The sequence below is a fragment of the Lepisosteus platostomus genome, chromosome 19 (assembly GCF_059453375.1).
Source record: "Lepisosteus platostomus isolate fLepPlt1 chromosome 19, fLepPlt1.hap1, whole genome shotgun sequence".
In the NCBI taxonomy this organism is placed as follows: domain Eukaryota; kingdom Metazoa; phylum Chordata; class Actinopteri; order Semionotiformes; family Lepisosteidae; genus Lepisosteus; species Lepisosteus platostomus.
Window position 1 is genome coordinate 2,085,296 of NC_142629.1, and position 27,644 is coordinate 2,112,939.

The window sequence follows — 27,644 nt, forward strand, 5'->3', positions numbered from 1 at the left end:
TATTATTTATATGCTTTCTCTTGGTCAGATTATACACACACGGTCTGCAGTTTCACTGTTATACAGATGATACTCAGATTTACGTTAAAACGTCTTCCCACCCTGGTCTCCCCCCTCCATCACTTATCTCTGATCTGTGTGACATCAGGCTCTGGTTGACATCACATTCCTTGAAGCTAAACAGTGACAAAAGAGAAATTGTACTGTTGGGCAACAAATGTGGGCAGCTGGAAAAGCTGGAGAGCTTGACAGTCATCACAGATGGCTTCCCCATTCACTTAATGTATCAGGAATCTGGGAGGGCTGAACATCTTGTCAAATATTCTATTAAGACCTTTTTTTACCCTAGAAATATTGCCCACATTAGTCCATTTTTATGAAAGTCTGAGGCTGAGTACTTGATCCATGCATTTACAACTCCAACGCTTGATTTCTGCAAGTCTATTAGATCCTAACACTCTTCTCAGCAAGTTGCAATATGTAAAAAACTCTCCAGGTAGACTTCTTACTCACACCAGACCCTGGCAGCATATCACTCCTATGTTTAAGGCATGTATTCAATGTAAGATCTTGTTGCTGACTTTCAAGGCTCTAAAAGTTACCAATCTGGCTCCATCATCCATCATCTCTGAGCTCCTCCATGTTGACACTCCTTTCAGTAGGCTGTTGAGGCTCACTGTATCGGGGACAAAATCTTGTTCTTTCAGAGACTGTGCCTTTCCTGTCACTGCTCCATTGTTCCTCTGACTCTCCAAGAGTCAAATTACTTGACTCTTCTCCAATCTAAACTTAAAACTCACCTTTTAATCAGGGACAATGTCTGATTGCCTTACAGTCTCTCCTGTATTGTCTGGTTTCATTTTTTATTATTATCAGTTATTATTATTATAATAAGAAACATCGGGATGAGATCCTTGGATCAATTATCTACTAACTACCAAACAAGCTTGATATGCCAAATGGCTTCTTCTCATTTGCAACTGTTCTTATGTAGGTGTGCCAAGCTCTTGGGCTCTGATTCAAAGCTCTTTAAAAACCTCAAACGCTGCTTTCACTAATCTAATATTCCTTGGAATTGCTGCAACCCACAATTTCAACAGTTTCAAACCTGCCCTTTTACTTTAACTGTAGTGTTTCTTGTGTGTTTCGGTGTCATCCTCTAATCCTTCTGCTCTGCGACTGGTGTCAGAGCACAGGGCCAATCGTCAGGCACAGTTATTCCGTCCATCCTTCGTCTAACCAGTCTAACCAGTACTTCCAATACAAGGTCACGGAGGGAGCAGGACCCTGTCCCAGACAACAACAGGCACTACGCAGGGTACACCCTGGACTGGCTGCCAGTCCATCACAGGGCAGGCAGGCACAAACACAGAGACTCTCTCAGCACGGCCTATTTACCCAGAAGCCAATTAACCTACAGTAACAGTATGTTCGTGGACTGTGGGAAGAAACTGGAGCACCTGAAAGACACCCAAGCTCACACGGGGAAAACATGAGATCTCCGTGCAGACTGCACTCCAGGAATTGAACCAGGGGCTCCAGAGCTGTGAGACATGCTAGCCACCTGCCACCATGCTAACCCAGCTCTGTAGATGCTGTAATGAAATCACCTTGTTGTTGATTTCCCAAAGCTGCTCTCCATGAATCTTGCAGACAGAGCTTATTCCTGCTAATAACGGCAAGGGTCCTGTGAGCTTCAGAGAAGACTGGAGAACATGCAGGATATACAGTGTGAGTGAAAGTGAATAGGATGTCCTGCTGATTTCCTCCTCTGAGAAGACACTGAACAAACACTGAGTTAAGTCCATGAGCGGTGAGCCCTTTGGACATCTTGCTGAGGTCCAGACAGGATGGACAGGCCTTCAGGCTGGCTGCTTTCAGGAAGAGTCTGGAGGGAAAAATCTGGTTGCACAGAAAAAAACAACAACCTGCGCTCAGTTTTTGGCAGGTTTTCCAGAGAGCCAGAATTTAGTTTTCACGGGGAATGAAGCCGGCTTATGCAAATGGTGAAACATAAGAGGAAAGCAATTAGTTTAGATTAAAATAAATGGGGGGGAAGAAAGTCACACTAATTTAGATTGATCCACAAAGCCAGCAACCGAAGAAACTCCCTAAAAATGTGTAGGAGGAAAGTTGCTTTGAAGTTGTTAACCATTCTCCAGAAGCAGGGATACTCCACGGATTTCTACATGGACTGATCCTGAGGGGCTCTTACTGCAGGACCGGATGAGAGTGCCACAGTCACTTTGCTGAGCTGTTAAGAATGATCAAGTGCTCAGCACTACATAAGAATGCAAAAAAAAAACGTTTTCAGAAAAGACCAGGTCAAGTGGTCAACTTAGCCTGTTTGGGAATTAGTAGCTCAAGGATGTCATTCAGCTGTTTCTTGAAAAAAAGCCAGTGTATCATAATCAACAACCAGGTAGCTTTTATTAGATTTCCAGAGTCATTTGATAAAAACTGTCTTCCATTCTTGGCTATAAATGCCTGGTACCTGTTTCACTCTTGATTCTGAAGATCTCCTCTGGGTTCTGTCAGTTCTGCAGAGGATTTTGAATACTGGTATAAGATCCCCCTTGGTCTTCTCTCTTCAAGGCTGAAGGATTCGGTTCTGTCATTCCTTCAAGTCAGGGTATAAATCTGATTGCTCTTCTCTGACGTGATTCCGTAGCAGCAGTATTTACTTTGTAAATGAAAGATGGTCTTTTTAGTGTCTTCTCTTGCATTGGAGTTGTACACTTAAACTGTGAGGGTCTGTCTGAGAACTCAGGGTCCAGCTTGATATTCTGCATTAATAGATATGGGGCTGCCTGGTCATTCAACAAAAACCATAACAGGATTGAAACACGACCTTCAGTTTCATCTTGACAAACTCTTGTTGTAATCTGAGACAGTTCCTGGCTTCTCCAGGGACAGATGGATGAAAAGGAACAAGAAACTTGTTCGAGTTTACGCAGTTTATTCATTTCTGTATTCCTGAATGACTCACCTAGCCATAATTTTGCTTTTTAACAAAGAAGAAAGGTATTGGGCTCCAGCTGTAGTAATAATAATTAAACTTAGCGGAAAGGTTTCGTTTAAGTCCATGTGGGATTCCGGAAGTTTTTGTTCCAATTAAAAAAAGAATGTTTTCCTGTGATCTTGAGGTCTTTCTCTCGTTGTTATTGTTTTTTCTTCAACTCCTATCAAAATATTTTTGCATATCAAGCTCATTAGATATTTCCAGAAGCTCAGATATGTACAGTTCACAAGGAATTATGCAAACAGCGACACAAGGAGGAGTTTTTTTGTATTCCTTCAAACAGACTCTTTAGATTGTAGCCCCAGTAAGGTGAAAGAGGAGAAAAGTTCAACTTGACATGTTTATAGATTGGTTAACAGCGCCACACGCTCTACAAAACAAATGTCACATCCCGACGGATCAGCCTCAGAATAGATATCTACAATCCCTGCCACCGTCCCGCTGATCTGCATCAAACTCCCGCGCCTGTCTGACTGCTGCGTCTCCTCCGCTGGGAGCCCCCCCCACCGCCGTGTCTAAGTGGCTCCGTGACTAACTGCTGGATAACGAGCTGTTAATTATTCCAGGAGGGGGGTCCCTGGTTAGAGGGACCACGGTGATTAATTAACTGCGCATTGGTGTCACCAGTGCAACTGGCACCCCCTTGATTGTGCGTGTGCCCAAATCGTGAAGGGATGACACACCACCAACACATAAAAAAGGCTAAAGAAAGAGGCACCAGGCACAATGCAGGACAGCACTGAGGGTTTGCCTTGGTGTTCGGTGACGCTCAACTCTTCACTTTAAACTAAAAGCTGGAGTTTGCACATCACTCGGCCAAAGACGAGCCCCTGAGTGATACCTCTCGCCGATGTGAGTCTGTCCCGCCACCCGAGCCTGCAGCAGCAGAGGAGGCAAGCCAGTTGAACAGACCGCTCCACTTTCAGCATCATCGGTCTATGTGGAAAGAGCCCTGGCCTCTGACTGGCCATGAAGCATCCCAGACCTCCTCGAATATCCCATGAGTGAAGGCTGCTTCTTTGTTAATTGACTGGTACTGTATACATGGAAATCTCCCCATGCCATTTTTTTTTTGCTGGCTTTGCACCTGTACATGTCTTCTTACGTACATCTGAAAGAATCTGTTAAAAAGACCCCTCTCCGCAGAGAAAGATCTCACCCACTAATTACGTGACACATTGCTTTAATTACAGCTTTCTGCATCCGGCGCTGTTAAGAGTTGCACCTTCTCATTTTCGAAACACACACATTGATACTGCCCCATGAGATAATCATCTACCTCCCTGGAACCAGCAGTTAACAGCCTTTGCTATCCCTCAGCGCTTCAGCACGTCTGCAGCACTGAATCCAAACACAAATATGGAAGAGGGCCAAATTCCACGGATGGTCCTGGAGGTCACGGGTTTCCAGTACTATTGTTAGAAGCTCCAATAAGGGACCTAGTTATTGAGAAAGAACGCCAAAAGATTTGCCCCTAACCATCTCCGAAAGTGGGGTGGGGTTTGACAGGTGACAGCAATGGGATGCCTTGCAGCCTGATTACAGTGTGATTGCTGTCCATCTTCAAAGAGTCAAGGCCACACTCTGAGCCTCTCCCCATCCCGGTCTCTGTAATACCGTACTCCCTCGCTGGACCGAAGCGGCACGTCCACCAGCCCGCTGATCTCGCCTTACTGCCCAGTGCAGTCTTCCCACTGGATAGAGGTGAAAAGCCTGAGAACGGTGCCAGGCTTTGCAATTTTTGCAATCTGGGTAAACGTTTTGACGTGCTCACTCTGCATTCTTTCTCCGTCAACCGACTGTATTTCAGTTGAACGGTAATTCTACGGGGGACAGCACCTGGTCTCATTGCTGGGCTTCTTTCATCAAGCTTTCTCCTGAGCATACAGTAGCTATCCACCTCCTGATTCTGGTTCTTCATTAATACCAGGGGGTTACCAATCCTCTTTCAGTGACCAAGCCTCTTGAGGTTTAGCAAGTAGTCTGTGAAATGACACTGCGAATGATGCCTCATGGGATGACTTCTCACTCTGAAGGTGATAATGGTAGGTGAGACAGTTGTTGCTTTTAAATCTTCTGAAAACTTGCTTTTATACTTCGACTTTCAGGAACTGACCTGTCACCCTTACTAGGGTATGTATTGTGTTGTTTTATGGGATCAAATAATTTACCAGTTTTATTTGTCTGGTCCTGCAAAGCTCTTTGAGGTATTGCGTATTATTATATGTAAATAGAAGTATCAATATGATATGTACTTTCAAGGTGAATTGTTCATTGGGGCAGATGGACGCCTGGTGTTGTTCTTAAATGTCACTGTTGCATTATGTGATGTATATATCTCTGTGGAGATCTCATGGATCAGAGATCGGAGTTCTGCCTTGTGTAAGAGAGGGGAATGACCATAAAGGGTGTTACTGACTGCTCATTTTATCAACTAGTATGGAACCTTACTAGTTGTCCTGTATGTCCTGTATCAGGACATATTTCTTCAGACCCTCTCTTCCTGTGGTCCTGCCTCTTTTCATGCTCCCCTCTCAATCAAACACGACGGTGTGTTTGCCTTCTAGAGTAAAACTGGCTGGCAGAACGGAGGCTGTTGTGTTTTAAAATGATTTAAAACCCAGATTCTTGGGTGGTAATCATGAACACAGTACTGCTTATAAAGCAATTCTTGCTGTTTAAAACGCCATTCCACACAGCATTTAAAAAGTGATTTCTTTTGAAAGCTGGTTATTAGCGCGGTGGCAGTGCTTGTGGAAGAAACAGAAGTTAACTCTGAACAGCCTCACCGGAGAGCACAATCGAATGGAGGGATGATCACAAGCTGTGCTCCCCGAGGAAAAGAGTGCTCCGGTGGGGCTCTGACAGTCTGTCTGCAGGACACAGCTCTGCTAATTGCTCCCTTCCTTCAGCGTCTTGGCTGAGAGCTCTGCATTCTCGGCTGAGAATAACAAGAACCTACATGGGAGGAGTGCTCTTCAGGACACAGACACTCAACCAGTCAAGCCCACACTCAGAATGGGGCGGGCCCTGCGGTCCCGAGATCTCTGGGTCAAACTTTTGGCTAGCATCTATATCACCCTGCAATTCACAACTGGCAGGCCACTGCAGCTCAGCAGGTGTGAGCCTGGCCGGTACCTGGATGGGAGACTCCTGGGAAAAACTAAGGTTGCACCTGGAAGAGGTGTTAGTGGAGGTGTCACCCTGCGGTCTCTGTGGGTCCTAATGCCCCAGTATAGTGATGGGACACTATACTGTAAAAAGGCACCGTCCTTCGGATGAGAAGTAACACAGAGGTCCTGAATCTCTGTGGTCAATAAAAATCCCAGGGAGCTTCTCAAAAAGAGCAAGGGTGCAACCCCAGCATCCTGGACAAATTTCTCCCTGGGCTTTACCAGTCATGGCCTCCTAATAATCCCCATCTCTGAACTGGCTTTATTACTCTGTTCTCCTCTGCACTGATAGCTAATGTGTGGTGAACGTATTGGTGCACTCTGACTGCTGTTGCATCATCCAGGTGCACACTGGTGGTGGTGGAAGGGACTCCCCCGTGTCCAATAAAGCTCTATGTAAGAGTAAGGAATTATTATTATTAAACCTGTGATTCCTTGAGCTATGAGGTAGGTGGTGAAGCCGTGTCAGAGCTCTGTGGATCTGTATACAGTCAGTGCAGCAGCCGGCTCTGTGGCTTTCAGAGCTGCAGTGACAGCTGGATGGGTCCTCCAGCCAGGTGACATCGCTGCTGTAGCGGCTCCGTGCAAGAGCCTTGTTCTGTGCACACGCACAGTGGGTCTTATCTTGTCCGGGACGCAGAGATGAACCCCGTCAATCAACAATTAGTGATCCCAGATCCAGGGGCTTGGGGGCAGAAGAAATAAAGCAAGGGGCAATTAAAATGTTTCCACCGTAGTAAGCGCGAAGAGCTCCTGTAGCGTTTTCTGATTTTCCCGCAAAAGAATTCCAAGTTCAAGAGGTCTGGCTTGGAGTGCATCCCTTCAGCACACCCTGGCCCACAACAGCAGGAAAGCTCTGCCCATGGAGAGGGGAGCCATTAGTTATGGATTCCCAGAGGTCTCCCTCTGCAGAAATCAATTCTAGACCGATAGAGTTTCTTTCTTCCTCTTCACAAGCACAGAGCTCTGATGACACAAATGGCTTTTCTTGACAATGGCTGTTTTTTCATTCATGTCTGTGCTCTTATGCCCCATATTGACTACAAATGATATCTACTTTCCCGTATTGATACCGTATCTGCTTGCTCGTCCTTCCAGTAAAACTGCTACTAAAAATGTCAACAAAGTATTCAACGCGATCACCTCTTTTTTCCCCTTTTTTTCTGATCTTAAAATGTGTTTCCTGCTGCGCCTGCTCCTGGGTAATGTGTGACGAGGTTCTAAGGAGAAGCTAGTCTCATTGTAAGGCTGAAAGCTGGGTACTGGACTTTCAGCTGCAGAGAGCTGATTTCACCTCAGTAGTCTTAGCTGGGCCCATGCCACAGGTAGGGAATTAACTTTTCTGTACCTTGATCCCATATGAATTAGTACATTACCAATCCTGATCAGTGCAAGATTTCCACATGCAAAGAGTATATTCAAATTGTAACAAAAAAAACAACTAAACTTATCAAAAAGTAAAACCTTAAAAAAGTCAAATATTATTGTAGCACCAGCAGTCCTGCTTTCATTCCAAGTCCTCCCTGGAAATCTGAGAAAAAGCCCTGCTGCCTCCTGGGCTTGTGCCAGGCATTGGATTGTGCAATTTAATTAGAAAAGACCAACTCTAGTATCTCCCCGCTCCTGTGTTGAAGGGACAATGCGCCATCCAGAAAACTCAAGGATTAACAAAACAAATCCCCGATTTCCCAACAAAGCAGCCTTTCTCCCCGTGAGGAGACTTTCAGAGTGCCTGCTCTGTGAAAAAGTATTTGATAACAAAAGAGTGGAGAGCAATGAGCTGGAACAGGACCCCTCGCGACAAGAGTGCCAAAGCAACTAATAGGACACACATTGGTGTCCACAGAAAAAGGGAGTTCTGTTTATGCAGGCAAAAGCTTATGACAGTGAAGCCAGTCTTGCGTATGGGATGGACTCTGGTAAGTAAAGAAGGGAGGGCACATGAGAGATATAGTGGGTTCTCTCACATCGGCTGCTTCCGATGCCAGCAGTGTTGTTTAGGAAAACCAAGAGGAGCTAGGATAAGCCAACAGGACCTTTTATTGTGTTTTGAATGGGAATTTCCCTGAGACAAAGGGGCGAGTTGTGGTTTTTAAGGCTTCACAGAGCGCTGGACGCTAAGAAGGAGAACCTGCACACCACGAAGAGTCTTTACCTTTGTCCACTTTGTGGGCGCCCCCAGGCTTTGCAGCCGAAACATGCACGCTGGCCACGAGAAATCTGAGCGATGCACAGTGGGACTGGACTGAGCTCCCACCAGCTAAATAATTATCTGTCCCGCTCTGGGTGAGAGTCAAGCCTAATTCTGCTCCGTCTTCACACCAGAGGTTGTCCGTGTTCTTTAAGACGAAGAAAGCTGTGAAGTGAGCTAGACAAAAGCAATTTAATAAGCAATTTCTTCTATTAAGCAGCCCACTTCATACTCGCGTTCCTCCCTTCAGCTCTGGCCAGCGAGGGGTGAGCAGAACCAAGTTGTCTTGCTGCTCCTCTTGCCAGGACACAATCTGATAGAAGACATCTGAGCAATTTGGTGAAATACTATTTAGTATTTGAAGAATTAAATAGCATCCTGTCGTGGAGGCCCTGAATTTAAGTATGTGTTTTCTTTACCCTATTCAGGGTAAAAGGTTTCATGTTCCATAATCCGAGATTAAGGCAATGCCGATATCTCTTGGAGAGTGGAGAACTGTGGAAAATCTGGGGAGGAACGGAAACCAGTCGGTGTGAATGACATAGAAAGTCATGTTTGTGTTGTGCAAAGCCAGCATCTGGTGATCATTCGCGGGGTATTGTACACGGCCGGGAGACTCTGGAATGCTCTGTGCTCCAGGCTGCCTCCCTGCGCTCCAGTGATACAGTCTATGTATTATTCATCTGGCAGGGCTGAGAATTCCACTAAGCACCTCTTCGCTTCACAGTTAATGGAAGCACTAAACACCACCACTCAGAAAGCCATTAAACCACTCTTTAAATGCAAGTCCACGTGCGTGCAACAGTGTCTACGTGAGAGCAGCCTCCCTCGAAAACTTCTGAAAAACACACGGCTCATCTTTGAACCTGTGCTGGAGAACAAGATCCCATAGTTTTGGAATGCAGTGGTTAAGAATGACAACAGCCAGGTGTAGCTTAAAAAAGGACACCCGAAGAAGGCTCCACAGCCAAAACGTTGTGTTCACCAGTCACAGAGCTTGGACACAACAGCATCCTTTTCGGTTGCACATCTCATATCTTTGGACAGTTCATCGGTGTGTCTGAATGCAGTAAGGCTCCTTGGTATGCCCATTACCAGAAATGGCTTTTGAAGTTTGAAGAAAATCTCTCAGGACACTTTTGCCAGAAACTATAGAAGACAAATGGCTAGGACAGCAATCTGCAAGCATGCAATTCCACTTGCAGTGCAAAATTCCTGGACTCTGGAGTTAAGGAACATGTGGAAAGGAGGTGCCTGAGAGAGTCACTGTGTAGTGTGAGACACGATGGATGGAAAGATATTTCCAGGCACTAATTACACTTTAAATTCACTGCGCATCTAACAACACCAGGAGCCGTGAGAAGTCGTATAAAATATTTAATGCGTATTTAGCCTTTAAATAAAGTTACCGACTGCATTTCCTGCTGCACAGAGATTGACTTTCTTAAGAAGCCACCTAATTAGCAAGATGTTGCATTTTCTGCATCTTACAGTTTTGTTTTGTTGGAAAAAGCGATGACACAAGTCCAAAAGTATTAGTATTCTCATTACTCAGTTAGTAACCATGGTAATGAAGACTACAGGGTGCAATCTGACAAACTTCTGAAGCCCAGCCACACTTAGGCATGATGACCCAAACTCTCCCTCATTACTGGATACACAGCAAATTTAATAACACAGCACATTTTAAGGGGAAGTAAAACTGCTAATGAACTATATGTGACCAGAATTGCCTGTAATTAACGTATTTCTCATTCGGAAACCCAATTGCATACAGTATTGACAAATGAGAATACAAAAACAAGTTCCTCATTTCAAAACAAGTTTTGAAATGCCGTAAACATTCTTAAAGATATTGCATCACTTTTGTTGTAGAACACAGAGCTAAGCGTCTGAGCAATTTACAGTTTTCTTAGAGCATGAACAACATTCCCCTTAGTTGACCTTTCCACTGTGCTGGAAGAGATTGGTGGGCTACATTCATACTGTACTTCCCCACCTGAAATGTGTAAGGACATGCACAGCGCCAGCTGGCAGCGATACAATAAAAGCACAGTGGTGAGTGGCCCTGCCCTTTTTCTTGGCCGATAACACAGTCTCATGCTACAGTACATGTCCGTCATGGTTGTAAAAGTAAAAACAAGCTTCTAGCCGAGAAAGCCATGATCAAACACTTGATTTCACCCGCTGAGCTGTTAATGAAAAGATCTCCAATTCAACTTGTACGTAACTCAGCAAAAGTAACGGAAGGTGAAGCTAAATGCTGGGTGAATTCAGCCCCTGGTGTGAAAGAAAACTGCGGTCATTGCAATGAGGATTCCAGTGTATTGCTAACATCTGCACTTACTGTAATGCAAACCCTTTACGGTGTTTTCTACATTTGCATTATGGAGAGCCCTATTCAAATTCACGTAAAGTGATTTTAACATGTTTCAAAGACAGAATTAAATACGCTGTAAGTGTGTCATATATGCAGAGGCAGCAGACTTTATTTGTCATACATAGGTGTGACACAGATGTTGCGCATTCAGACTTAGCAGCGAACAGCATATCAGCTGTTCGACTGACACTGAATCGATGGCGGTGCAGAGAAGCTTCTCCCGCCAGCCTTCAGGACCGCGGTGCAAAGACTTTCTGATTTGGTTGGTCTGCAGAGTTTTGCACCTCTCCAGGTTCTCGGGGTGACCAGTCCCTCCTGCTCAGTGGAGTCGAAGGAGAAATGGTCAGGCCGCTGACCTCTCCACCTTCCAGCAGCTTTGATGTGTCCCAGAGAGCCGTGGTCCCAGTGCTCAGCACACAGAAAGGGGGCCCCTGCTCTCCAGGGCTCTTGCTTTGCAAAGGTAGGGGGCAGCAGGTTTGATGATTGTTGGCATAAGAAAAAACTACGACTATGGCCCTCCTTCCCATTCAATAGACGTCTGTACGAATCAGGACGGATGATGATCACTTTCACCCCAGCTGTCCTAACATAATCATTATCAATAATCCTTGCTACGATTTCCAGAAAAATACAAATGCCATACCTAAATCTGTCTTTTTGCATCCCTCCTCCACCCCATCTCCACCTGTCCAGCTGCCCCTTGGTCACTCCTCACTTCCTCACCCTGGGGCCCAGTCTCGCCATACTGGATCTACCTCTAAGCGTTCTCCAACGTGTTTCATTCTTGGGCGTTGTTATTCCTGGTGAATTTTAGTTCACTCTATGATCTCAGTCACAACGAGACTGAAAGGCAGTTTGAAGCAAGAGAGAGGCAGCGCACTGATCACGTTTTTTATTCCCAGTTCCTTATCGCTATATTCCCCCACTTTATTTTTCCTGGGTGAGCTCGGTATGGAGCATTTCCCAGGAAAAGCCAAAAACAGCCAACGAGCTTGTGCTTGGAGCTCAGTACTGAGCTAACACAGCTGCACGGTAGAGAAGGGAGATTATTACTAAAGAAGCCGGGGTACTGAGAATGTCTTTCAGAGCGCACTACTCCGGCAGCAGACAAGTGTGTATGAAGCAAATGGTTGTTATTAAGGTTACAGTGGTGGTGAGCCCCACAGCTGTGTCCTGGATAAGCAGGCTGAAAAGGGAGGAATGCATGGTGGAGAACTGAGACGGGACAGCTGAAGCGGCTATTATCGAAATGCAGGGTGGCAATGAGAGAGAATGAAAAATTAGCTGCGATTGACTGGTTCATGGAGGCACAGGCCTGGCAGAGCTGGAGGGACAGGTAATTGAGGATAATGGGTTTATTCCGGCAGCACAGAGCTCAGAGTGACACGATGTGTCAGACCCGATCTCCTGGCTTGAGGAATGGGTACCATCAGTATAAAAAGCCTCTGTATTTATGCCCCTGGTCAAAGGAAAAACAGGATGGTCTGGAAGCTTCTGCATGAGCTGTCCAAAAACACACGCTAGGAGGGGTAGAGGGAGCCCTGCCAATAATCGTGTTTGGTCACCAAACCTGCTCTCCTCGGCCGCTTCAACTTGATTAAGGTCAGGGCTCTGTGAGGAGAAGTAACCTCGTTTTAAACAATTGCAACCCACTCTGAAACATTTTGTGCTGAGGATATCAACAGGCCTCCCTGTGCTCCTACAATAAAAGCCTTAATGGATTTAGACTAAATTGCCCAAGTATTGTAATGGCTTTTTACTGCTGTGGTCTGCAACACAGCCAGCCTCCTAGCAATCAGTTTTGCTCTCATCTCTCGTTACTCACATGCATGCAATTCTTAATGTTCCTGCATCGGTTTAACTTGGTGATCTGTTGTGTTCACCCCATTTGCCTGCTGAAAGTCAGCTCTGTAACAGTTATAGCCATTACACACACAAACTTCACAAAAGTCTGCCGAACGTAGTGAGTAAGAATAAGAAGGAGGTAGTAGTATCCACAGTATTTCTCTCGGTCCTATTAGTAACAAAAGTGTTTATTATATCAGCTGGTAATTAGCAGAGTATTTTGCATGTTGACACTGCCTCATTCCCCAGTGTGCCCTTGTCTTGACACAGCTCTCTCTCCCTCTGTCTCTCTTCCTCTGCGCTTTGAAGCAGAGGCTTTGAGAAGTGGGTTTTTCATCTCCTCCGGAATTAAAAATTTATTAAATTTGAAAGTGACTTGAAAGCTGTAGCATCTGATCATATCATCCATCCAACAGGGATTTCTGTACTTGCAGGCCAGTCAGCACTGGGATTCTTCTTCATGTGTAAAAACTGTTTGTTGGTTCAGTCAAACACAGACGTGTTCGCCCTTGTGCATAAACAATGCCACATCAGGAAAAGGCACAGAGAAACAAGAAACACTGTAACAGAAATCACATTGTCCATCTGTCCATCCATTTGTTTAGGTGCACTGTCTAATTCAGGGTTGCAGAGGAGCAGAGGCCTGCCCCAGCAAGCAGCAGGCACAAGGCACATGCAGACACAGCACATACTGTACCTACGCCAGGGCCAGTTTCCCCAGAAGCCAGTTAACCTGCCGGTATGTCTCTAGACTGTGGGAAGAAACCAGAGCACCCCAAAGAAACCCATGCAAACACAGGGAGAACATACAAACTCCACGCAGCCAGCACCCATGATCTGGAATTGATCCCAGGACCACAGCGCTGCAAAGCAGGAATGCTAGCCACTGTACCACTCCCTAATCACATTTCAATGCATTAAAAATGACTGTTTAATTAGCTGTTAAAAAACAAATGTTGAAAACGCTCCCTAGTAGTGGCACAGGGAGTCCTGCCAATAATTCTGTTTAGTCACCGAAACTGCATGCTCTCCTTGGCTGCTTCAAACAGCTGTAACCTTGGCCAGTGATGAACTGAGGCTGGACTGAACTTTGCAGCCTAACACTAACGCTGTATTCATATAAATATCACTTCTGAGCTGCGTGTATTCATGCACAGTTGAAAGTATGTTTAACTTAATGGCTCTTGGGATGACCAGAGCAACATTTTGATCACGGCTTGTATTGGAAAGTTAACTCAACATTCAGATTTCATTCAGAGAAGACAGGAGGGAGATGGAATGGCATGATTCCCTTTTTAAAAAACAGTCTTTTCGACCTTGGGTTGCAATTGCAGCACAGAGCTTTCAGTAAAATCGTACACAACAAACACTCAGCCAAAGCTACAATCACCATGGATACCTTAACAGCAGTGAAAACAGCTACAGAAACACATTTTTGAAAAAGCCCCACAGATTACCCCAGACACAAGCCTCGCATCTCAAAAGGGAAATTTTCTCGGAATTTCTGCTATTTACGATCCTTTGCTTTGGCATATAATGGCTTCTCCTCAAACTCACAAGGTCATTTTAGAACTGAGCTCCTGCACAGAAGCTGTTGTTTGCCAATGTGGCCGAGCATCAGATAGCCCTGGGATCATCCTGTTCCGATCGCCTGGAAAGAGGGGTTGTGAAAGAGAGGCCTAAAATGCTGAGTTCAGTTCAAGCTCTTAAATACAGGGGCAATTCTCTTCCCAGACCCATTCTACACTATCACCGCAGACCCTTCCTGGCAGTGGAGCCCTTGACTGCAAGAAGCTTTACTTACACACGGCAGGAGAGCTGGCTTCTCATAATAATTCCTCAAACAATTCCCAGCGCCGACTACTCTGCCCCCGTTTTACTACTAACAAACCCTTAACTAAGTTGCTGTTTGTTACCAAAGAGTGAAACTGTGGGGTCGGCATGTTTCAGAGAGCCACCGTGTGCCTGGGACGCAAAGGACTGGGTTAATAATGAGGATAAGTCCTTCTTTGTTTTCGTTAATTAGTTTGATTTCACCATTTGAGTAAATCTGTTATCATCTCCCAGCTCCTAGAAACTGATCCTTCAATAGCACAGCATCCATAGATAATTATAATTACCTAAAAGCCACTTGGTCAGAGATGCTACCTCACTCATCCCTATTTATTTACTGTAACTGCTTGGCACGCATTTGGTGAAACATTTTCTGTCATCTACCATATAGTTACTTCCAAGACTGGAGATGGACTTGGTACTGAAGGGAGGTTTAATTATGGATATACATTTATGGAAAATGTTCTTGGCTTGATTTGTTAACTCATGACCTCCATACAGTGTTTTTCAGGATGTTTTGAAAATAGTTTTTGATGTTAGTCATGTGCTATTTTACCTCCTCCTTCACGCTCTAAGCTCTAAGCTTCTGGCGCTGAGATTAGATGCTATCTGTCTGAGAAAGCACTTACTGGCCTGGAAGGAGAGTCTACTGTGGCAGTCTGTATCCGAGTTAGTCCACTGTGCTACAGAATAAGACACAGGGCGAATGCTGCAGGATTTCAGGACGTTTCTGCTTTCGTTCACATGTGAAAATGTCCTTTAAGCCATCTTAAATGTTACTGCTGCTCCCCTTGCATCTCTCCAGTGTTTCTCATCCCCTGCACAGCACGTCTGAGTCTCCAGCACCAGCTGGCAGGGGCACCCAGGCCGTTAACGCAGGGTCGCTCGTCACATCACAGCAGGTGTCCACAGGCTACCTGACAGGTCTGAAATCATCCCCTCGTTTGGACAGAGCCTGCTTCCCCGTTCTGGATCAGAGCCTAGAGTGCTGGAGGGCTGCGAGCGAAAATGAGACCCCACGTCTCTCGGTGATGGTTCCCTGGGGAGACCTCCTTGGGGTGCTCTCGATGATTAAAGACAGATATGTGTGCTTACCCAGCTGTTCGACCATACTCTCCTTCAGGCCTTCAGGGCTGATGACAGCTCTTCATGTCCCACTCATTTAGACGCATAAATATTTACACTGAACGTCGTGTGTGGAGTGGAGAGCATGGTTAATTGCAGGGATGATGGCTGCTGTTATATTCCTTCTCCAGTGCCAGCCAGGTGGGACACAGTCCAGCTCACAGGAAGCTCAATGTCAAATGCGTCCTGGGAATTGCAGGCATTTTGACGGCTGAAGAGATGATGAGGTCTGCTAGTCGGAGAACGCTTTATGCCGAATAACCAGACAAGTGAAAGAAAAAGACCGTGCAGTAGTCTGAGACGTCTGAATGGTTCGGGCTGGACAACACACTCCGGTGGTGACAGAGGGGGCATTTCCATTGAACTGATTCGCTGATGTTTGTTTTGAGTCGCACAAATGAAGTCAAATAAATGCTTCTCAGTCAAGAAGCAGCCGAATCTGATTGCGATGTTGAGTGATTGAAATTCTAGGCCTATACTGTGGCTCTTTTGTTTGCGAAAGCCAAATGAGAAGAATTAGAAACTGGCAATGAAAGCATCCATTTGAATATTGAAAACGAACGCTTTCAAGCTAGTTGCCACTCATTTCCATGACAAAACATCAACACGCATTGAGGAGAATCTCTGTGTCGCAGATGTCGCCGCGGACAGTTATCGTACACTCTCTCAGTGTCTACCGTTGCAGTAAAGAAGACTTTTGTAACAGCTAGACAAATTCTCCATAGAAATGCGTATTTTGTACTTTCCTCATCAAAGCTCATGGCAAGGTGCGTTATAGCACACCACCACACGAATCAATTTAGCATTGATGAGGCAAATGGCAACAGGAGACATTTCACCTTTATTAACCTGCTGCTCATTCAGGATATTGAAAGTTCACAGGTTATTGTGAGGACACCCCCACTCGTGTTACTTCTCCCAGACTAGTAGCCACACAAGTTTGATTCTTGTACTGTACATTCTCCTAAAGCTGGATGCCTCTTAAGCCTGCCTTTCAACTGGACCTGCTGCTACCAGGTATGGAAACATGTGGTCTTGAGGGCTTCTTATGTGTCAATAGTAGCTGCAATATAATGAATCCAGACTCTCCTTCACCTCTCCACTCAGGCAGAGACTTGAGGGAACATATTGCATTCCTGGATGATGATGATGAGTTTGTATTTTACCAGGCACCTTAAGTGTTGGGGATTTGCAACAATTAATTAGTGCAGTGTGTGAAGGATAAATGAATTGCTTCTTCACTCATTACAGTGAATGGAAAGGCTTTCATTATCAGAAGCAAAAAGGGAGCCTGTGAGCTTTTGCATGCGAAAGCAGAGGTGTATTTAGATGCCAGGGGTGGGGATGCTGCGAGCAGTGACTTGGTTTGTCTGCGTTCCATAAAAGGCCAGAAATGTAAGGAACACAGTGCTTTCAAATGTGGGCCAATACTCTGAGAAACCATTCAGAAACAATTGAAGCAGAAATATTGTCAGACATTTGGAAAGGACAGGGACTGAGTAGTTTGAGCATTGGCAGGGAATTGTTGTTTTTTTCCTGAGAGCTGTTCAAACTAATTTTTAACAGACAGCAACAATCTGGCATCAAGTGTATTGATGCACAGTCACAAATGCCTTGGCATTCACAACTGTCCACCAGCGCTGAACTTTTCTTCTCATATACCACAAGCCTTCTGGAGCCCATGACTGTTGCCCATGAATCACCATCAAGTGGACAGTGAGCTACTATGCAGTAGTACAAGTTGATAATCAAGTGCGATTACCTCATTAATCAGGGTCAATGTCTTCAGGTGCAGTCATAGGTAGACCTATTGCATTCTGTTAATTTATGTAATTGGCTCATAATCACTTAATTGACCCTGCTGCTCCAGTTCATTTAATTATACAAGGATTAGTTGGAACAAAGACCGACAATGGAATGAAACTGAACTGGCAGCAAAATTTAGCCCTTTCGATTATTTTATGCCCTTGCTGGTGAAAGAAATACACAGGCTTCAGTAATTCGTCTCTCCCCACTTCCTTCGCAGTATTCTGTCCACTGACAGGCACCCTGGGCTGGAATAGATCAACTGTTCCACACTACTCAGAGAGCAGAACCCACATTTCCTGTTGCATAACGAATATGACTAGAAGCAGCTGTATCGACAGGCCTAGCCACTTTCCTGCGTGTCCTTAATTAGTTTTATTTGTGGTATTATGTAAGAAGCACACAAGGCTGATAGCATTTCCAATAATAAAACGAGAGCATGGCATCAATCAATTAACAGATAATTGCTATGTCTTTTGGTTGCTTATCTAATCTGCATATTAGCAGCACAGGGCACAATGATCATTTTATATTACTTTATAATCGCAGTGTATTATGATTTGAATTGGCTTTTACCCCCTCCCTTGAGGATGAGAGCCAAGAACTGACCCTGGTCCTCATAGTTACTTGTGTGGCTGCTTCAGCAAAGCTCTGAGAAAAAAAACACCCTTACTAATGCACTGGTTCAGATTCAAGTGAAGAAAGACACGTTCTTGCTTCTTTAGGAACACTGCAGACATACAAATATTATCTGCTCTGCTCACAGCGGCAAACGAGCTGAATATTTCTGTCTCAGTGTTACCTTGTTCCAAACTGAAAATGGTGCAAGCTATAAAGCAAAGCAAAAGCCTAGGATATTTATCAGTCTTGCCAATTTTCTTGGTTTGTTATTTTCTGCAGGCGCGGGATGTTTGAACCCTTTGGGGTAAAGTATGTACTTTTGCAGGATGAGCTGAAAAAAATGAATGCCCAGAAGCCGTCTGTCTTTGCATAGCAACCTGACAGATCAAATCAGGGGAATTTCAGATTAAAGATCACCATTACGACAGCTGAAAATGATATGATCAGTAAAATCCCTAATAAGGCCTCACCCTGAAGCGGTTTATTTATTTGTGTGTGTTTTTACTGATATCATCTAGCAGCAGAAATAGTTGTTGTCCTATAATTACTGTTGGTGTTAAATGATTAACATACATGTCAGCAACAGCTGTTCCTGCCCACGGGACTAACCAGAAATAGATGGTTCACACAGCGTCTTCTCCGCGGTGTAAACACTGCAGTCCGTTAAGAAGCACCGCACAGACTTTCACAGGTGATGGAATGATGAACAGATCACAACAGATCAACATGATTTTAAGATCCGTCACAATATTTCAGATATACAGGTTCTGCTTTCGAGGCCGAATTGCAATAAGGCGAGTATTGCAGTTCATACAGTGTATTTAATAAATAGCCTAATTGGAAAGACTGGTGTATCTACAGGTTAAAAAGACAAATATTTCAGCCTCGCAGGCTGTCAGGCTGGTGCTGATTTGTTTCGTTCAATGGTTACTGGTCCCTGGCTTGACACCCTTGGCAGTCCGTTTGCTGAACTCTACACAAAACCAGCGAGGGATGATTACTGGGTGTGAATCAGAGCAGCTGTTTCTCAGCTGAAGTCCTCTGCCAGCCCTACTTAGCTCTTCCTGGGCAGTCCTGCTGTGACGTCGCCTGTGGGAAAGCTGCGCCCCTGACCGGGAAAGGACTCTTCCTGTCACGTCCAAACCCCAGACAGCTTGCCAAGCGTGACACGCCACCGTCCTGGCCAAGGTGCGTCGGCGACAGACACCGCGACGAACACAACACGCTAGAGACCAGTCCATCGTCCTCTCCTCCTCCTTCCCCTCTTCGTCCAAATCTTCCCTTCTCTCTCCTCTCTCAGCCTCTCCCTCTCTCTCCATCTGCATTTCTGCTGCTTCGCTGGGAAGCATAAATCAATAACCCAGCTAAATTCTATATTGAATACAAAACATATAATCAGATCATTTTCCCTAGTTTCGTTTCCATCACCAGACAACAGCCAATATTTGTTGATTTGCTGGCTTCCCCAGATTAAAATTTGATATCCTAATCAGCTGTTGCTGGTTCAATACCTCACCCTAATCACATTTTATGCACCTGGTGGCGAAGAAATCTACTCTTAGTTGTAATCCCTGGAAAGATTTGCATTGAGTCAGGCATTCATTCCCCTGGGGACCGACTACAATAAGTTGCTTTATCAGTCTAACCACTGAAGTAATGTCTTTACACATTTCTCCATTCTCACTGTATTTCCCAGAAGATTGTTCGGAATCAGCCGTGCATAGCCCTCGACCTCAGAGGTTTCGGAGCATGCACGCATCCATATCCATTCTCAATAACTGGTTAGTGCAACACGGGATCCCAGTGAGCTGGACCCTACGGAGGCAGACATGGGATCAAGGCAGGATGCGCTTGGGATGAGATGCCCGTCCGCAGAAGGATACTCGCAGAGATATCACATACCCTTGGCCACGTTGCTTTGGACAGGAGGAGAAAACCGCAACACCCATGGAAAACCCACACAGACACGGGAGGGACATATTAACTCCACACAGAAGGCACACGAGGCTGCACTTAAACACAGGGTCCAAATGGTGTGAGGCAACAGCGCTAACCAGCACCCAAAGGACTTCTTGTACTGATCTACTTGCGTCTTTAAACTCCCTCCAAAAAAGCCTGTCTGTGTGTTCTCAGCCACCTTTTTCCAACATCAGCAATTTACAGAACACTTTCAGCAGCTTTGGCCTTGATCTGACAAATGCATTGTCTTAAATGAGAGCCTGGCTCTTAACACATTAAAGCACAGCCCTCCTGATTGATAATTGGGCCAGAAACGCACATCTAATATCAAAGAAGGGTGCTGTGCCACCTGATACAAAGCTACTTCTGCTTGGCTCAGCACACATTCCTCGAGCTTCCCAAGAATGAGCAACAGTTCGCGGTGTTTCTAATGCTCTTGGAAGGCTGGGTTCTGCAGCTCCTTTGCAATACAAGGTCGTAATCTCTGCGAGCGCGTTCACGCGGCATAGAGAGGACACCTGTTGAAAGCCAGCCACGCTCTCCGTTCACTCACACGCGCTGGGATCAATGTCGTCCTGTCGCTCTCTTTGTTTTTGCGCAGGCGTGACCCAGAAGACCCCGGTACCATCCCCCTGTAAATGTCTTCTGACCCGAAGAGCAAAGCCCACGCCCTCGCCCTAAGCCCCCTCCCCGTCGGGGCTCCCGTGCAGAACCGGGACCAAGTCAGCGAATCTGCTGCGTTCACTCACGGAGGTTGTTGACCGCGGCCCTGGCCTGGATGTTCTCGTAGTGCTGCACGTGGACCCCGAGGTTGTCCTCGCGCTCCAGATGCTCCCCCGGGCACGGGCCTTGTTGGCGCATCACGCTCGCCAGCACCCTGCGGAGACAAGACGGGGCCGGTGATCGACGCTGTTGGAGGGCACCGCCGTTCGAGAGGAGGCGGGGCGCCCACGAACTGAGCTCGGCGAGGTTTTACGCGCTATAACGAAGCATTCTGCGCACACGGGCTAGGCTAAGCCTGCAGATCTAGCTCCTGTAGTGATCTCGGTCCGTGGCATCATACATACGCCCGTGGCAAATGTATTATTTGAAATGACCTCCTTTAAAAAGAATACGTGAAGGCCTGGCATTGACCAACAATGGGAGCTGGCCGGCAGAACACCTGCTCAGGGTGCTAGCGAGGCTTTGCTGCTAAAACTGAAAGTCTTCGTGACGCACGCTGCTCGGGGAAATGAGGGCTACAGAAGATGAGGGCGATCCGTCAGCCAGGGGCGCCGGCTATGCGCCGGGATCCGGGGGGGAATTCTACGGGACGTTTCTGTGATAGAGGGCTTTCCTCTCTCCAGCTGGGGGCCGCGGTGCCGCCAGATGTGGCCGCGGCGCTCTGTAGCTGGCGGCGCTCAAGCGTGTTGTGTCGGTAGGGCAGTCGTCAATAATATCAGACTTAAATACAATATGGTAGCATATTGCTGTTTTTTTTCTCTCTCTCTCTCGTTTAGAATCGCCCTATTAAAGGAGCCGATGAATGCGTTTCTCTTGGAAACGCACATGGGCGCAATAGCTTTTAACAGCACAGGCCTGCACTGCTCATTAATTCCGTGTGAATATGTTGAAAGGCCGAGTCTTAAACAAATAGTGTCCACGCTAGTTAAGAGATACAAAGATCAATCGCGTGTCTGTTCGATGAAGCAGAAAAAGATCCCCTCTGTGTTTAGTCTGGGAAGACTAATTGTGGTACCACTGCCTCAACACACCTGTGTCATCCTGTTTATACTGTACTGTATATACGGGGCAACTAAAAACTTATCAAGAACTGATCACTTCCGTTCTTTTAAACAATCCAGACTGTCTCATTTTTCCCACGTTCTTCTCCATTTTAAGAAAAACCTCGAGCGGGACGCAGTTTCGGAGACCCGCGTCACGCGAACTTTGCGCTCGGCAACAGTTCATACCAAGCTTAAACACTAAAGCACATACTGTATATCCCAAAATACCTCCGCATCCCTGATCCAATTTACCCGTGATGTGCGGGGTCCGTAATGCTTTGATAACTGACAGGATTTCCGAGGTGGAAGACAGCCATTGCCGTATAGCTGTGTTATCTGCCTCTCTGGCACCGCTTTCATTTGCGTCAGGCTTTTCAAAGTCTGGATTAGTCGTTTGTAATTCTTTTTAAATCATTGTCTAGTTCAACAGGCGCATTGGACCCGCTATGAAAGAGTTAGTTTGTTAAAATTAAACATTTAAATCCAACAAATTGGCCCTTGATGGGAATGTGTTTGTCTGGCGTTAACATATGCGGGCTATATGTGGAAAGAACAGTAAAAGCTATAAAAATATACTGGATTATGTACACATTCATTGGATAGAGAGAATTGAAGAGCGTACCAAAAATACACATCACATATAAAATTCAATGTACGTACAAATAACGTACTGATTCGCGAAGGTCAGTGTAAAACACATGTACCACGGCTGTTTCGTCACCGGTCTTTTAAAGTTTCTTTCCTGGGGGGTGCTAGTGAGAGAACTACGCCCCCTCCCCCGCTGACAGCAAGAGACAGAGGCAGGAGAGAGGAGGCGTTGTGTAATACTGAATATAGCCTCACTGCGAGACGAGGGATCCGTTAAAAATACTTCAGTAACGATTAACTAGTTCATAGCCCAAACAGCAATGCTTCGGAGAGGTGGGCGGCGTGAACGGAGCTCTGCAAGCGGGACGTGGTTTTAAAAAGTTAGGGCTGTATCCCTCAGTGGATCGAGACGTAGCACCGCATAAAAATCGAGTCGTTTTGGCTGTGGTGACACCAAATCACGGCGCAATTCCAGTAGTTTCTGATCAGTGGCAACGCGCTCGCCTGCCGTCCCCGCTTTCCTGCCCGCGGAAAGAGGCAGAAAACCGATCAGACACAAGACGAGGGGTTTCGGAGTTCATGACCGGGCGCTGCCCCGGGTCCCGGTCGGGGGCTCCACTCACGCGCCGAGACCGCTGAGCGCATAAGCCATCGCGTGGGCGGCACGAAACGGATTATACTAATTCAGTATTAATCTTATTTTATATTTTGTAATACATGTTCTATATTTAATGTTCAAAACTTAATGGAATCCTTTCCCACGGATGTTTCGAGCCTAAAACGTTCTAAATTCCGTATTTTCACGGTATTGATCCAGATACTGTACCTCACAGCTCGAGAAAATAATGAGTAATTAATAAAACCGTCTTCTGTTTTACATTAATCTACAGTATTGGGGTCAGTTTGCAGCACTCGACGCCCGGAGCTGAATCCTTACTCAGCAACAGACGTGTACCGTACACTCGGTGCTCAGCCCGCGTAGCCGAACACACAAATACTGTACAGTCACTCCGGGATTTTGATGAGTTTGCAGTAATTGCTTGTGCACAAAACATTTCGTTGAGTTTCTTTCTCAATTCGTTTTTTTTTTTTTTTTGCTTTTCGGATCCTATAGAAAGAAAGACTTGGCCACAAGGGGAGGCGGGGTGTAGCGTCTTTAACAAGTCCAGAGTGCCCTGTCCGTCCAGTCCACCCCCCTGACTGGGTGCAGTCACTCTCTCGCGCTTCCCCGGGTGGGGTCTCGCCTGTGCTGTCGGCTCTGGTGACGCAACTCTGACAAACACCCCTGACATACTGTCGAACCCAGCTAAAGGGTCCAGCGAGCCGCCTGCGCAAATGCAGTCTTTTGAGATGAAAAAGCAACACAAAGGAACATAATAATAATAATAATAATAATAATAACAACAACAATGATATAGTTTATCATTTACTTAAAGTAAGAAGCAATGTTTTGTTGTCAAAATATCCAATTTCATTGAGATCCATGTCTTTGTTGAAGAATTCACCTTCGTGAATTAATCAATTAAATATTTTGGTGAATGAACGTGCCATAAGCTTAGGAATTTCAGGAAGATTATTATTATTATTATTATTATTAGCATCAAATATGTATCGTTTAACAATATGTACATAATTATGTACATAAGTATTGTGCTGAGTAAACCGTTGATCAGCATTGCTGGTGATGGCAGTTGTCAGTATGTACTGTATGTCTGCGAATGTGCGTACGTTAGAAATGAGTATGTAAGTGTGCACATGTGGCAGACATTGTGTGTAATGACATATGGCATTTGTGACATGAGCTCTATAGACCCAGCACGTGTGAAAAGAGTAAGAGAGAGAGAAAAAAATCTAAGATTTTCCCTGCTGATTTGCATTATAATGCAAGTCAAATGTGTGCATTTATATAGAAAGCAGTGTGCAGGACAGGTTTATAGAGAATATACAGTCGTGCCCGATACAAGTTTGCAAAAACAACGTTTTCATGGAGTAGGGAGTGTGGTTGTGTTAGGATTTTGTTCTGTTGTTAAAAACAACAACAACAACAAAAAAGATTTACAAACATTTTACGTTACTTTGTTTAGATTTCAGAAAAAGAAAAAAACGACCAGGGTCTGTCTCTCGTTAGATACCTTGTTCCCGTCGCAGCATAGCTTCATAGTTAATGGCGCTGGCGTAGTCTCTGGACCAAGGCCTGCTCCTGCTGCGCGGGTTTAAAAAGAATCTCTGAGATCTCTGAAAGTCTTGGCTCTCCCACCCGCTCCTCTTCGGTACGCGCGAGATTGACTTAAGGAAAGGACTCGGATCGCGAGGACTGGGCTACCTGGGTTTTGTGTAACGTGCTCAGTGCGCCAGCTCCACCTGTGCTTGTGATCTATAGATTGTGCTTTGCCACGCTGTTTAGATTCGAACATTAAACCCTTAAGAGCCTTCGGTGCGTCATCCCCCAATAATTCCATATATCCGACCTATTCAGCATGACATTTTTAAACGGGAAAATAGAAACTGAGTCGCAGAATGCTCTGTTTAAAACGCACGCTGTACATGCGAGTGTTGTTCTTCATTTTAAAAAAAGCCACTGGTTTAACGAGCTCACGTATGACACACTTTGTCTATACCGTCTGAATCGCGCACAACGAAGTCGTATTTTTAGTTCATTTTGAAAATGTCGCTGTTTTATGTTCCACTGTTCCAACAACAGCGCTAGTTGTCCGTGCGTGTGCGTCCTTTTTGGATGCGCGTGAATTAGCCAAGCAAACAAACAGCCTGCTTGTTCAAAACGAGACATCGTACAGAGACCGATTCGTGTTGGGGTTGTCTGTGGCCACTGAAAGCTGATGTCCTGTCTTGTCTTCCCGGACAACCTGTTGTGTCTGACCTAGATGCGCGTGAAAGGAATAGTGTGTGTGTGTGTGTACATGTACTGTATAGTGTATATTTGTAGACGGAAATTCGGCAGAACTGGAAAGCTGTGGCTAAGCTCATTTCATTTACTGGTTTCCAAACCGCGTAAGTTAAAAAAAAAATAAAGCTTTGTTTCAGTATCCTAGACACCGCAGGCTGCTTCCTAACCTGGGCCCAAGCTACAGTACCTTGTGCTCTCTGACGAGTACAGGTACAGTAGGTCTCACACACCTCGCGCCGCTGGACGCCTGTTACACGCAGAGCGCTCGGGCGGCGGTAATTGAATGATCACTGCGCGTCTTTTGCAGCAGAAATACCCAACCTCTGCAGCATTTCATGAACCTGTTAACGCAGCGGAGAGAGAACAAACAGGGTCCGTTGTGTGTGTGTGTGTGGGGGGGTTCTGAAAGGGGGTGGAACGGAGCATCGCGTGCAGCTGTTTGTTTTGTTTTTTTTTTAATCATCGACCTCGTTCCACGCGGCGCGCGCGCGCGCCCCACGCAGCACCCCACGAGAGAGCCCGAGAGAGCCAGCCCCGCGAGCCGGGGTGGGGGGGGCTGGAGTTTACCTGGACATGTTCTCCCGCTGGGGCCGGTGTGCCTTCTCCAGCCCGAGCTTGGTGAAAATCCCCACCAGGGCCATGATGGCCACCACTCCACAAATGATATAGACGATCAGGTTGGTTTTATCCCTCGTGGGGTCGTGCGCGGGGTCGTTCTTTTTGTACGGGGGTCGGCCGGTCATCATCCATAAGGGGGTGTCATAGTTCTTGCAGGTGCTCTGATCCAGCCGAGAGCTCTTCACCGTGCAGCAGAAGCGAAAGCCACAGGTCCCACAGCAGTACAGGTAGTCGTCCGTGTTGCAGACAAACGGCGGGTCCCACTGCCCCATCACGTCGAAGTAGCCCAGGCATTCCTCCTCCGTGTGCGGGGCGTCCGAGTCCCCGTCCCGGGACCCGTTCAGCCCCGACACCATGACAAAGCCGTGGAGCGCCTGGCCGGACTCCCCCTGCGCGCTGCACGCCAGCGCCAGAACTTTCACCAGAAAGTAACCCAGCATCAGCCCCGCGCTCTCCATCCTGTACTCCTGCCTGTCACGGCGAACGAAAGACGGCAAGGGGGACGTGAGCACGACCTGGTCTCACCAGAAGCCCAGACGCGTATCCACAAGCAGCAGGGCACAGCCATCCGCGACGATGAGCATTTTTACACGTATGTAGAATGTCGCCAAACGCAGCTCCGAGGCGCTGTCGGTTGGCGTGCTATCGAGATGTTGGCGGCGTGTTATAGTGACGAATTCTCGGGGCTGCAGGTCCTACACATGCACGCACGCTATCTCTCTCTCTCTTTCTCTCTCTCTCTCTTTCTTTCTCTTTTTTTTTTTTGCTCAAGTGCCTCACGTGCTTGCTGTTCGCGCGGTCGGAGCTGCCTCGCTCTCCCCGCCGCTCTCCCGGAGCGCGCGCTCTCTCACGCAGCTCGCTTTGGACTCGGCGGCGCTCGAGCCGAGCGACACAGATCTGAGAGTGAGTGAGTGAGTGAATGAGAGAGAGAGAGAGAAACAGAACCTGGCGAGGGAGGGAGGGAGGGCAAAGGAGGGGGGTGGGGGGTGGCTTGGAAAAAGGGAACAACGTGCAATCTGTCTGTCCTGCAAGATCAGACTGCGCAACAGCTGAAAACCGACTAAACAATTCTCCCCCCGTCTGTTTCCCCCTCTTAATGGCTGTGATCATCTTCAAATCGGAGCCGCAGGGTCGCCACGGCCCACGTTGCCCGCCCACCTTACTTTCGGTCTCCACGCACACGTGTACGGGGTCTGCTTCCCCGTTCCCGCTCGCTCACCACCCCGCGGTCGGGGGTCCGTGTGCGCGGCCGGTGCAGTCGGTGCAGAGCTCTGCTCCCATCGCGCAGAGGAGCCCGGAGCGCCCTGCCTGACGCGGCGCTCACCGCGGCGGAGAAGTTGCCGGACCTGCGGCCGGACAGCGGGTCTCTGGGTCTCCCAACCCGACGGCGCGGTGGGTGATTAACAGCGCTCGCCCACCAGGAGTCTCGGTGATCGCGTTTATAAACCACCTCCTGTAGTTCGGTCAATTGATTTATTACGGGCTCGGGTTAAAAATATTTTAGGAGACTTTCTGCTTGGTTTCTTTCTTTTTTTTTTTGCTGAGTACTTATCGAAAAACAAATCGACGCAAAACTGTGATAGGGATTCACAGATCAACAACATAATTTTATCAGTAATAATAACAACAGCAACAACATTGCTTGAGGAAGTAGTCCACTCACCTGTGTTTGTGATTGTTTTAACTCTGCATTGCGCTACTATCTCTACACATCTGACAAAAGTAGAAATGACATAGTGCTGTGATAGTATATAATGATAGAAACCAAACATACATAAATGAGCTCTCTACTCTACCACTGCCTCCAGTTGT

The 27,644-nt window shown here is 46.4% G+C and overlaps 1 protein-coding gene across 2 annotated transcripts in view; it reads right to left on the reverse strand.

Annotated features, from left to right (window-relative positions):
- Nucleotides 1-26,783, reverse strand: part of shisa9a (shisa family member 9a) — an 87,790-nt gene extending 61,007 nt beyond the window's left edge. Inside the window, exons 1-2 of one of the 2 annotated variants that reach the window (XM_088613321.1) lie at nt 25,782-26,783; nt 20,705-20,832 (exon numbers count right to left, since the gene is read on the reverse strand). In XM_088613321.1, the coding sequence (XP_088469447.1) occupies nt 20,705-20,832; nt 25,782-26,290 (637 nt within the window). In that variant the 5' untranslated portion in view covers nt 26,291-26,783. The remainder of the gene's footprint in view (nt 1-20,704; nt 20,833-25,781) is intronic. The other variant, XM_088613320.1, reaches the window with a different exon arrangement.
- Between the last annotated feature and the right edge of the window lie 861 nt (nt 26,784-27,644).